The 12,655-nt window shown below is 42.7% G+C and overlaps 1 protein-coding gene and 1 pseudogene across 1 annotated transcript in view; one reads left to right on the forward strand and one right to left on the reverse strand.

Moving 5' to 3' along the window:
- The window catches only part of ZNF16 (zinc finger protein 16), a 36,275-nt gene extending 30,317 nt beyond the window's left edge, over positions 1 to 5,958 (forward strand). The window contains exon 3 of the mRNA XM_060197080.1: positions 3,556 to 5,958. Coding sequence (XP_060053063.1) covers positions 3,556 to 5,378 — 1,823 coding nt within the window. The 3' untranslated portion in view covers positions 5,379 to 5,958. The remainder of the gene's footprint in view (positions 1 to 3,555) is intronic.
- LOC132542333 (transformer-2 protein homolog beta-like) lies at positions 1,639 to 2,212 on the reverse strand (annotated as a pseudogene).
- Positions 5,959 to 12,655: the final 6,697 nt, after the last annotated feature.

Consider the following 12,655-nt stretch of genomic DNA (forward strand, 5'->3'; position numbering starts at 1 on the left):
CCCCCAGTTTTATTTATTTAAATTTTTTTAAGATTGTATTTATTAGAAAGATAGGAGGAGAAAGAGAGAGGGAGAGAGAGAAAGAACCAGACATCACTCTGGTACATGTGCTGCCGGGGATTGAATTGAGGACCTCATGCTTGAGAGTCCAATGCTTTATCGACTGCGCCACCTCCCAGACCACTGTTTTATTTATTTATTTATTAACACAGTAGAGAGAAGATTAGATCATCTCTCTGACAAATGGAATGTTGGAGCTTGAACTCAGGACCCTATGCTTCCAAGTTTATGCCATACTGTGCCACCTCCCTGGCCCTTCAGTAAGTGAAGTTTTGTTGTTTGTTTTTATGGCCTATAGGCAATAAGCAAAGAACAATTTTGAGATTTTTTTAAGAGGCCATATAACAACAAAGCTGTTGTTAATGGGCTCTCTGTGACCCTTCACAGGAAAGCTCTTATTTGTGTATGGTCCCCTTACCTCTGTCCTGGTAATATGTATGTTCTCAAGCACCTTCTGTGTCCCCCATGAAATCTGGGACTACATTCCTAATTTGTAGTCCATATATTTTCTTATTCCCTCTGACTGTTATTTCAGATTAGGATATTGGGATGAGGGTAAGGTCAAGGAGACAACATACACAGAACAGTCCCTTCATGTATACTATCCCCTTCCATTCCCTTGTCTACAGAAGAAAAGGATTCTCTGGGTCAGTTGCTAGAAGCATAATGAGCCCTAAGTCATGCTGTCCAAATACTTGTTTCCTGCAGTGCCTCCCAGGGATTCCATGGTGAGCAGTGGTGTGATGACAGATGTGCTAGGGGGAAGCATCAGAGTAAAGTACAGGACCCATATATGTGTGTCAGCCAAATGCTGAATTCCACAAGAGTGATGTCTGACATAGACTCTATGTAGGGGGCAAGGGACATGCCAGAGCTTCTAGCTGGGGTTGTCATACACTGTGTGGAGTCATGCATGGCTTAAGTGATAGACATGAACTCTTCCCACCAAACACATGAGAATGGTGAGCAGAGAGGCTCTGAGTGTGACCAAGTGTGGTTTATATTGAGGTCAGTAGTGGCTCCAAGCAGGACAGAAGCATCTAGATGAAATAGGGAGACAGAATACTGTTGTGGTAACAGATTTTAGAAATTCCAGTTGGGACAAGGTGGTGTGAACCTGACAGATCAGAGGGCAGTGGAGCCATGGGGCTGTTCTTTACCCAACCATCAAGTGCAACCAAGTGAGAGGTCACCCTAGTCTTGGGGACACATTATAACATGTATGATTAACCAGGTTCGCCACCACTCAGCCCCTACCCTTCACTTTTTAAACAGGAGACAATAGAAATATTGTTCACGGGGCCGGGTAGTGGCACACCTGGTTAAGCACACACATTACAGTACGCAAGGACCAGGGTTCGAGCCCCCAGTCCCCACCTACAGGGGGAAAGCTTTGCAAGTGGTGAAGCAGGGCTGCAGGTGTCTATCTGTCTTTCTCCCTCTCTATAGCCCTCTTCCCTCTTGATTTCTGGCTGTCTCTATCCAATATATAGAAGATAATAAAAACAATTTAAAAAAAGAAATATTGTTCACAAATAATATCCCAACTATAGGGAAGGTTTCAGAAAGCATGCAACTTCATGCTTTAGTATCAACAGAGAGAATATGATTGACATCTGGAATATGGTCCATATCCACCATGACTATAGTATGGAAAAGGTGACTGTCTTCTGTAAATCTGATCCCTGGCTTGAACAGCTCTCCATCCTCCTCTACCACTACCTCCTCTTCTGTATGGCTTGCGATACTAGTCTCAATCATCACAGATTCTATTATATTCTCTGTCCTAGTAATCCCAAGTGTGAGCTGCCATAGGTAGATCTCCCCATGTAAACCCAGGGGTTGGGATATGTGATCATTTTGTTATAGAAAAATCAACTGTAATTCTGTATTCATCAAGTTCCATTCCATTGGCATGCTCTTTTGCTTCCTTGACATTATCTACATTTTCAAAATACACAAAAGCAAATCCTCTTGAATGTCTAGACTGTTGGTCGTATACAATGGATACATCAGTAATGGGGACATACTTAGATAACACTTCTCTTAAAACTCTTTCTGTAGTGTATAAACTCAATCTACAAACTCCAAGACAATGGTTGGGGTCAGGATTTGCCCTATTCCCAACATGACACCTTCAAGTAGACATGAGAGAAAGATTATTTATTTATTTATTTATTTATTTATTTTCCCTTTTGTTGCCCTTGTTTATCGTCATTGTTGTTATTATTGTTGTTGTTACTGCTGTCATTGTTGTTGGATAGGACAGAGAAGAATGGAGAGAGGAGGGGAAAACAGAGAGGAGAAATAAGACACCTGCAGACCTGCTTTACCACCTGTGAAGCAAAACCCCTGCAGGTGGGGAGTCGGGGGCTCTAACCCAGAATCTTATGCTGGTCCTTGTGCTTCGCACCATGTGCACTTAACCCACTGTGCCACCACCTGGCTCCCAGAGAAAAGGTTTTTTAAAAAGATTGAATATTTGTGGTCCAGGAGGTGGCGCAGTGGATAAAGCAGTGGACTCTCAAGCATGAGGTCTTGAGTTCAATCCCCAGCCGCACCTGTACCAGAGTGATGTTTGGCTCTTTCTCTCTCCTCCTGTTTCTCTTTAATAAATAAATAAAATCTTTTTTTAAAAAAGGATGAATATTTAATAGTAACTTGAGGTATATAATATTTTTCTTCTGTAAGTAAAGAGTTGAGCCCCTGTATTAGGAACACACTCAAGGGAAGGGCTGGCAGAAAGTAATGATGACATGCTATGACATGCTATGACATGCTATGGAGGGATAACCAGGCACCAGAGTTTAGACTGAACCAGTCAAAGAACTTCTAATAGTTTCAAGCGGTGAGGTGCTGAGGCTGGAAGCAAGGCCAGTCTTTAGTTGCTGTACAGCTTCAGTTCTCTCCCAGCCATTCTTGGGGTGCCTCATAAGATCAAGGCTTACAACTATGGATCCACTCTCCTGATTTGTCAGTGTGTTGTTAAAATTTCGTAGGCTCTTGCCGGGCCGGTTAGCTTCACGGGCGGGTAACAGAGACACAGAGACAACGGCTGGGCAGGGCAGCTGTATTTCTTTATTCAGGAACAATGATTCATAAACCAAGACAAACTAATCACCAAACAGAACTCTGCTGTCTCTTTGCGGTGGCGCAAGCACTCTTTCCTTTTCTGTAACTCGGGAACTCTCCAACTCTGGAACTCTGGAACTCTCGTACTGGGGAACCCTCTGAAACTCTTCCACTGTGGAACTCTCTCTTACTCTGTAACTCTGAAACTCTCGAACTCAGGAACTCAGGAACCCTCCAACTCTGGCACTCTCGAACTCAGGAACCCTCTCTCCGGGTTCCTTGGGGCGGGGCCAAGCGGGCCTGCGAAATTAACTGGACTGATCCAATTCTCTTGGTGGGGGAGGGTTAGAACAAACCAATGTAAAGCATACGACATCAGTGTTTTTTCTTTTCCCCCAAATTATTTTACTTTTGTCATTTCAGATTGGGACATCAGGACTAAGGGCAAAATAATTCTCCAGAAGGGAAATTTGGAGGACTTGAAGTCACAGGCAGGAATACCAGAAAACTATACCAATATTGATTACCAGGGAACTGAGTTTGAAGAACTCTGTGATGATATATTAGAAAGAGACTGGGGAGTCTCTGATCATGAGAGACACATACAGTCCCTCTACCAGGAGGAGAACTGGAGCACCTTAAGAGAGAAAGAGATGGACTGTGATGGTTTTGAGCAAAGCTTCAGTCTGAGCCCAAATCCCATGTCGTATCAGGAACTGCCTAATGAACAAAGGTCACATACACATGACATTTACAGCCAGAGCTTCCATCACAATGTGGGCCTAATTGAACATGAGGGGCTTCACGTGGCTGAAAGCCCTTTCATATGTAATGAATGTGGAAAAACCTTCAGAGGAAACACTGAGCTTATTCAGCATCAAATAGTCTATGATGGACCAAAGTCCTTCATATGTAAGGAGTGCAGAAAAATTTTCAGCCAGAACTCAGTTCTGAAAAATCATCAGAAGTCTCATGTAAGCAAGAAACCCTACCATTATAGTGGATGTGGGAAAGCCTTCAGTGTCCACTCAAACCTCATTAAGCATCAAATTAACCACAGTGGAGTGAAATATTATGTGTGTGATGAATGTGGAAAAGCCTTTAGTCAGAACTCAAGCCTTAAAAAACACCAAAAGTCCCATATGAGTGAGAAGCCCTATGAATGCAGTGAATGTGGGAAAGCTTTTAGGCGAAGCTCAAATTTCATCCAACATCAAAGGATTCATTCTGGGGAAAAACCCTATGTGTGCTGTGAATGTGGAAAGGCCTTCAGGCGAAGCTCAAACCTCATTAAGCACCACAGGATCCACACAGGTGAGAAGCCTTTTCAGTGTAATGAGTGTGGGAAAGCATTTAGCCAGAGCTCACACCTGAGAAAGCATCAGAGGGTCCACACTGGAGAGAGACCTTATGCCTGCAGTGAGTGTGGTAAACCCTTTAGCCGTGTCTCCAACCTCATTAAGCATAACAGGGTTCACACTGGAGAGAAACCTTATAAGTGCAGTGACTGTGGAAAGGCCTTTAGTCAAAGTTCAAGCCTCATTCAGCATCGGAGAATTCACACTGGAGAAAAGCCACATGTATGTAATGTATGTGGAAAAGCCTTTAGCTATAGCTCAGTGCTTAGAAAGCACCAGAATATCCACACAGGAGAGAAGCCATATGAATGTAGTGTCTGTGGGAAGGCCTTCAGCCACAGCTCAGCCCTCATTCAGCATCAGGGCGTACACACAGGTGACAAACCTTATGAGTGTCAAGAATGTGGGAAGACCTTTGGTCGCAGCTCCAACCTGATCCTTCACCAGCGAGTTCACACTGGAGAGAAACCCTATGAATGTACTGAATGTGGAAAAACCTTCAGCCAGAGTTCAACTCTCATTCAGCATCAAAGAATCCACAATGGATTGAAACCCCATGAATGTAGCCAGTGTGGCAAAGCCTTCAACCGTAGCTCCAACCTCATTCACCACCAGAAAGTTCACACTGGAGAGAAGCCCTACACATGTGTTGAATGTGGTAAAGGTTTCAGCCAAAGTTCACACCTTATTCAACATCAAATAATCCACACTGGTGAGAGGCCCTATAAGTGCAATGAGTGTGGAAAATCTTTTAGTCAACGTTCAGTCCTTATCCAGCACCAGAGAATTCACACTGGAGTGAAGCCCTATGACTGTGTTACTTGTGGAAAAGCCTTCAGCCAGCGATCAAAGCTGGTCAAACACCAACTGACTCACACCAGAGAGTGATGGTGAGTCTGGTTCCTCTCTGAATCCACTGACCACAAAGCAGATTCTCCTTTGAGACAACCTTTGCAGTTTCACTCCCTCCTTCCCTCTATTGCTCCTGCCTCATATGACTACTTGATCTTGGTTGTATTGGTTTTACTTTTTTTTTTTATTATTGCCTCTAAGATTATTGCTGGAGCTCAGTGTCTGCACTATGTCCTGTAGGACTTGTTATTGTTGTTGTTGTTATTATAATTATTATTATTAAACGGGACAGAGATAAATTGAGAGGAGAGGGGAAGATAAAGAGGAGGAGAGATAGACACCTGCAGACCTGCTTCACCACTTGTAAAGTGACCCCCCTGCAGGTGGGGAGCCAGGGATTTGAAGGTTTGAACTAGGATTCTTGTGTGGATCCTTTGGTTTTACATTTTGTCCTCTGATTGCCACATTTATTATCAGGGAGAAGAAGCTGCACATTCAAAAACTGAACTGACATTTGACTGAAGACCACTAAAGTAATTATTTTGTTTAGTAATTAATCACAAGGATGAGTTCTACTGTAATTAATATTCTGTTTACATAAAATCAGGAGAAAGTATTTCAGGCCTGATTATTCTTTCCTTCCCCCCAGATATTGTGTATACTTGTTACCATCAAATTATTATCCTTCCCACCCCCTAACTGGAAGCAAGATCTCTCACTCCTTTGTAGCTTTCTGCAGTCTGAGGTCATACTTTCTGCCACCAGTAGCTCTGCTATGATTCCGGTACTAGAGCCCTACTCAGCTGCATGTATTTAGATATTCACCAACCTATGGTTTCAGTTTTTTGTGTTTTTTTTTTTGAGAGAGAGAGGAAGAGCAAAATAAAGAGAACAACTCTAGCATATGCAGTGCAGGACCTCATGCTTAAAAGTCCAATATTCCCCACTGCATCCCCTCCAGGGCCACCAAACTATAGTTCTACAAACTATATATAAACTATAGTGCCAACATTCCTGGCTGCAAACCTCTCCTTGTCTTGCCATAAGCAGTCAAGTCTGTTTTTCCCTCAGCCTGCTAATCAGCAAATATGGCACATCTACTAGATGCCTTTAGTAGGTAGACCTGGGTCCCTGCCCCAGTTTCTCAGTTTCACATCCTTCAAACTCTTGAGCTAAGAGAGTTTAGCCCAGTAACAATATGTTTGTCATCATGGAGTCCCATGGACAACAGCAGTATTGTATGAGTAATGTGAGCGCCTCTTTATTATAGGAGAGGAGAAAGTAGCTACAGGTATTCAGGTTTGTAGTTTGTATAGAAGTAATAATCTGGCTTTAAGGAAGTATAGGCAAAGTATCAGATGCAAATGAGGCAAAGGTTTTGGGAAGTTTGAAGAGATTAGAAAATGTAGAAGAGTTGACTCGAGTTTACATTTCAGTGAAGAGAGGAAATGATTTAATGGTTTTAAGTGTTCTGAAGCAAAATTAGAGAAGATGGAGTCTGATATTTTGAAATTTGGGTTTTCTAATGTGGTGCCAAGATTAAACTCAAGGCCTAATACATGCACTCTACTGCTAAGCCACCTCCCTGGCCTGAGGATTTCAGTTTTAAATGAGAGCAGTCAGAGATCTCAATGAGAAAAGTTAGTGCAAACACCTTAGTCAAGTGTGCCCAAGTGTGCAAGGATCATCAAAGGTCAGCATAGCTAGACATGAAGTGAACAAAACCAGCAGCAGATGGAATGGGGTCATGGGACCATATCTAGAAGAACCAGGGCCATGACAAGAACACTGACTTTTAGTGGAATGGGAAGATGCTAAAGGACTTTGATCAGACATTCTTGTTTTGTTTTGTTTTTTGTTTGTTTTGTTTGTTTGTTTTTTACCAGAGCACTGCTCAGCTCTGGTTTATGGTGGTGTGGGAGATTGAACCTGGGACTTGAGAGCCTCAGACATGAAAGTCTCTTTGCATAACCATTATGCTATACCCCCACCCACTTGATCAGACATTCTTTTTTTTTTTTTTCCAGAACAAAGGTAATAGGTCTTTAATATATTATTTTGTTGTTTTACAAAATTCTTTGAGATCATCATTAAGAAGATTGTGTGATGTCATGTGTTGAACTTTGCTCTTTGTAAATATGTAAACTATGGTGGCTAAAAAGAAAAGGAATCTTTGCTTTCAAAGTCTCTAGTAACCTAAGAATGTATTTATCAGTAGGTCACTTTATTGAGGAAATGATTATCTCTATACAGTCATCACATAAGGATGATTTCTTATTTTTCTTGCTGTGCCTGCACATCACCCCCACCACCCCTAGAGATACAGTTAAACCTTTGTGTTGCAGGTACCTGCATGTTGTACCTTTTTCAAGTCGTATGTCTCTCTAATCACCTGATGGGTGATCTGCAAGGCAGTTGTCACTCGTGACTCCAGTTTCTTCCCAGTGATAGGGATCTGTGTACTACTCCTGCCACCATCCATGAAGCCACCAGTCTTCCTCTCTCTTTTTTTTTTAAATTTATTTCTTTATTGGGGAATTAATGTTTTACATTCAACAGTAAATACAATAGTTTGTACATGCATAACATTCCCCAGTTTCCCATTTAACAATACAACCCCCACTATGTCATTTATCATCCTTCATGGACCTGTATTCTCCCCACCCACCCACCCACCCCAGAGTCTTTTACTTTGGTGCAATACTCCAATTCCATTTCAGGTTCGACTTGTGTTTTCTTTTCTGATCTTGTTTTTCAACTTCTGCCTGAGAGTGAGATCATCCCATATTCATCCTTCTGTTTCTGACTTATTTCACTCAACATGATTTTTTCAAGGTCCATCCAAGATCGGCTGAAAACGATGAAGTCACCATTTTTTACAGCTGAGTAGTATTCCATTGTGTATATATACCATAACTTGCTCAGCCACTCATCTGTTGTTGGACACCTGGGCTGCTTCCAGGTTTTGGCTATTACAAATTGTGCTGCCAAAAACATATGTGTACACAGATCTTTTTGGATGGATGTGTTGGGTTCCTTAGGATATATCCCCAGGAGAGGAATTGCAGGGTCATAGGGTAGGTCCATTTCTAGCCTTCTGAGAGTTCTCCAGACTGTTCTCCACAGAAGTTGGACCAATTTGCATTCCCACCAGCAGTGCAGGAGGGTTCCTTTGACCTCACACCCTCTCCAGCATTTGCTGCTGTTACCTTTTCTGATGTATGACATTCTCACAGGAGTGAAGTGATGTCTCATTGCTGTCTTTATTTGCATTTCTCTGACACTCAGAGACTTGGAGCATTTTTTTCATGTGTTTCTCTGCCTTTTGGATCTCTTCTGTGGTGAATATTCTGTCCAAGTCCTCCCCCCACTGTTGGATGGGGTTATTTGTTGTCTTGTTGTTGAGTCTGGAAAGCTCTTTATATATGTTGGTTATTAAACTCTTATCTGATGTATGGCATGTAAAGATCTTCTCCCATTCTGTGAGGGGTCTCTTGGTTTGGGTAGTGGTTTCTTTTGCTGTGAAGAAGCTTTTTAATTTGATGTAGTCCCATAGGTTTATACTTGCCTTAGTCTTCTTTGTAATTGGATTTGTTTCATTGAAAATGTCTTTAAAATTTATGTGGAAAAGAGTTCTGCCAATATTTTCCTCTAAGTATCTGATAGTTTGTGGTCTAACATCCAAGTCCTTGATCCACTTGGAATTTACTTTTGTATTTGGTGAAATACAGTGGTTCAGTTTCATTCTTCTGCATGTTTCAACCCATTGTTTCCAACACCATTTGTTGAAGAGACTCTGCTTTCCCCATGTAATAGTCTGGGCCCCTTTGTCAAAGATTAGATGTCCATAGGTGTGGGGCTGATCAGACATTCTAACAAGAGTATTCTGTTTAAAAAAAAAAACAGATCTCTCTCCCTCTGTCTCTCTCTCTCTCTCTCTCCCTCTCTCCCTCTCTCTCTCTCTCTCTCTCACCAGAGTCCTACTTAGCTCTGGTTTATGGGGGATTACACCTGGGACTTTGGATCCTCAGGCATAAGAGTTCACTGCATAACCATTATGCTATCTACCCCTGCCCCCATATGTTCCTCTCTATGTGACTCCATTCTCAACTCCTCTGTGCCTCCTCTCACCTCCTCCACACTATTGAGAGACACACCCCCAACAGAGGTGGACATGGCCTGCTGAGGGATGCTGGCAAGTCTGGGTCCACAGAGAGCAGTAATGTTGAGCTTCTCTTCTTCCTTAGTCCTGCCTGGTACCTGAGTAGAGTTGACCTGATTTTAGGGGCATGACAGCCTGAGGAATGTTGTATTTCTAAAAATAAATAGTCTTGAATTTTTTTTTTCTCTCAGCCATAATCTGCTTCTCTCTTTTGACTTCCATGCTGTCTCCAGAATGTTTCTTAGGGAAACACCTGCTGAGTCAGCTTGTTCATTTGAAAAAGCCTGAGAAGTCTCTATCACTGACAGAGTCATCAGGACCCATCTGTGGCTGGGTGATCACTAAGATAGGATAGGCCATGGGAAACTTGCAAGATAATAGGTCCTTTTCTTTTTTCTTTCCCTTTTTAGAGACAGAGAAGGCAGAGAGAGTGAAAGAGACTACAGCACTAAAACTTTTTTTAAAGAATAATCTGTGATATTCTTTTTTAAAAAAACCTTTTTTTTTTTTTTTGCCTCTAGGGTTATTGCTGGGGCTCAGTGCCCGCACTACGAATCCACTGCTCCTGGAAGCTATTTTTCCCATTTTGTTGCCCTTGTTGTTGTGCTTGTTGTAGTTGTTATTGTTGTCATAGCTGTTGTTGTTGTTGTATAGGTCAGAGAGAAATGGAGAGAGGAGGGGAAGACAGAGGGGGAGAGAAAGACAGACACCTATAGTCCTGCTTCACCACCTGTGAAGCGACTCCCCTGCAGGTAGGAAGCTGGAGGCTCGAACCAGTATCCTTATGTCGACCCTTGCACTTTGCACCACGTGCGTTTAACCTGCTGCCCGACTCCTGATATTCTTTTTTTTAATATTTATTTATTCATTCCCTTTTGTTGCCCTTGTTTTTGTTGTTGTTGTTGTTGTTGTTGTTATTGATGTCGTCATTATTGGATAGAGCAGAGAGAGAAATGGAGAGAGGAGGGGAAGACAGAGGGGAAGAGAAAGAAAGACACCTGCAGACCTGCTTCACCGCCTGTGAATCGACTCCCCTGCAGGTGGGAAGCCAGAGGCTTGAACTGGGATCCTTACTCTGATCCTTGCGCTTTGTGCCACCTGTGCTTAACCCATTGTGCTACTGCCCAACTCCCAGCACTAAAACTTTGTTCAGTGCTGTGGGGGCCAGACTCAAACTGGGTCATACACATGGCAAAGCAACACACTATCCAAGTGACTGATTTCACTGGCCTAGTCCTGGCCTAGTCCTTTTCCCACCCAGTTGAATTGACTGAATTAATTGTTTTTCTCAAAAGAGACTTAGTGATATTACATAACAGGTTTGTATAGTGGGGAACTAGAGAAGAAGAGGTAGAAGGAAAGCTCAGCTTCCCTACATTGGAGGAGGCTTCAAGGAAACTACAGTGCTTTGGTGTCTTTCCCTCTCTCTATCTGGAGAAAGTCAGCCTGGAACAGTGAAGTCCCAGCAATGACAAAAATATAATAACAGTGATAAGGAGGAGTGGGGGGGGGGGAGGAAGAAGAAGACCAGAGTGGTCCGGGAGGTGGCACAGTGTATAAAGCATTGGGTTCTCAAGCATGAGGACGCAAGTTCAATCCCCAGCAGCACATGTACCAGCAGAGTGATATCTGGTTCTTTCTCTCTCCTCCTACTTTCTCATTAATAAATAAGTAAATTCTTTTTAAAGGAGAAGAAAAAAGAAGGAGGAGGGGGAGACCAGATAGAAAATACAAGCAATATTGTAGGAGAAAAAAACAAGTTGGGGGGAAAAAATAGGGAAAAGAAAGGAAAAAAAAAAGGCTTTAAACACGGAAAGTTGCTCAGTTTCACCGACAAGAAATATGCAAAAGGAAACCACACTGAAATGCCATTTCTTATTTCTCAGACTGATGAAAAATTTCAAATATTTGGTAATGCACTTGGTTCACAGGCTGTGAGAAAACATCAGATGGGAACACAAGATGGTCCGATCACATGGAAGGTAACATATGTCATAAAATATTACAAATGCCATCAACCAAGCAATTCCCAGGAATCCATCTCAAAATTAAATTGGCAAAATATGAAAAGACTGACAGAAAAGGGGCATTACATAGGTCCCGTACACTCCACCAAGGTTTGCATTTCAGCACAAGGGAGTGTCATGGGACCAGGGGACATTCCAGTACTATAATGTCTCTCCATTGTCTAGATGAAAAAGCCCAATAGCAATAAAGTTGCTCATGCATGAGTCCCTGAGTCCAAAAAAACAAACCATGAAGTATTCATTGAAGCATTAGTTTACTAGTAAAAAATAGGAAGCAGAACCCCAGGAGGTAGTACAGTGGATAAAGTATTGGATTCTCATACATGAGATTCAAGTTCAATCCCCGATGTCACATATGCCACAGTGATGCTCTGGTATTCTCTCCCCCCTCCCTCTCCCTCCCTCTTTCCCTCACTCTCACCCTCTTCCTCTTCTCTCTCTCTCTCTCTCTCTTTTTTTTTTTTTACCAGAGCACTGCTCAGCTCTGGCTTATGCAGGGGGTTGAACCTGGGACTTTAGAGCCTCAGGAATGAGAGTCTCTTTGCATAACCATTATGCTATCTACCCCTGCCCCCTCTTCTCTTTTATTAACAAATTAAATTACTTTGGGGGAGCACTGGTGCTGTGGGGAATGTGTGTGTGTGTGTGTGTGTGAATAAAAAGCAACTCAGGGGGGCTGGGCAGTAGTGCAGGTTAAGTGCACATAGTGCGATGCACAAGGACCTGCTCAAGGATCCCAGTTAGAGGTCACAGCTCACCACCTGCAGGGGGTCTCTTCACAAGCAGTGAAACCAGTCTGCAGGTGTGTTTCTCTCCTCCTCTCTGTCTTCCCCTTCTCTCTTGATCTCTTTGTCCTATCCTTAAACAGTAACAGCGATAACGACAACTACATTGGCAACAAAAATGAAAAAAAAGAAATACCCTCCAGGAGCAGTGGATTCCTACTGCAGGCACCCAGCCACAGCGATAACCCTGGAGGCAAAAAAAAAAAAAAAAAAAAAAAGCAGCTCAAGGGGCCAAGTGGTGGTGCACCTAGCTGAATGCATATGCACAAGGACCTGGCTGGGTTCAAGCCCCCAGACTCCCCACAATGAAGTAGTGTTGCAAGTGTCTCTCTCCCTTTC

This window comes from Erinaceus europaeus, chromosome 1 (genome assembly GCF_950295315.1).
Source record: "Erinaceus europaeus chromosome 1, mEriEur2.1, whole genome shotgun sequence".
NCBI lineage: Eukaryota > Metazoa > Chordata > Mammalia > Eulipotyphla > Erinaceidae > Erinaceus > Erinaceus europaeus.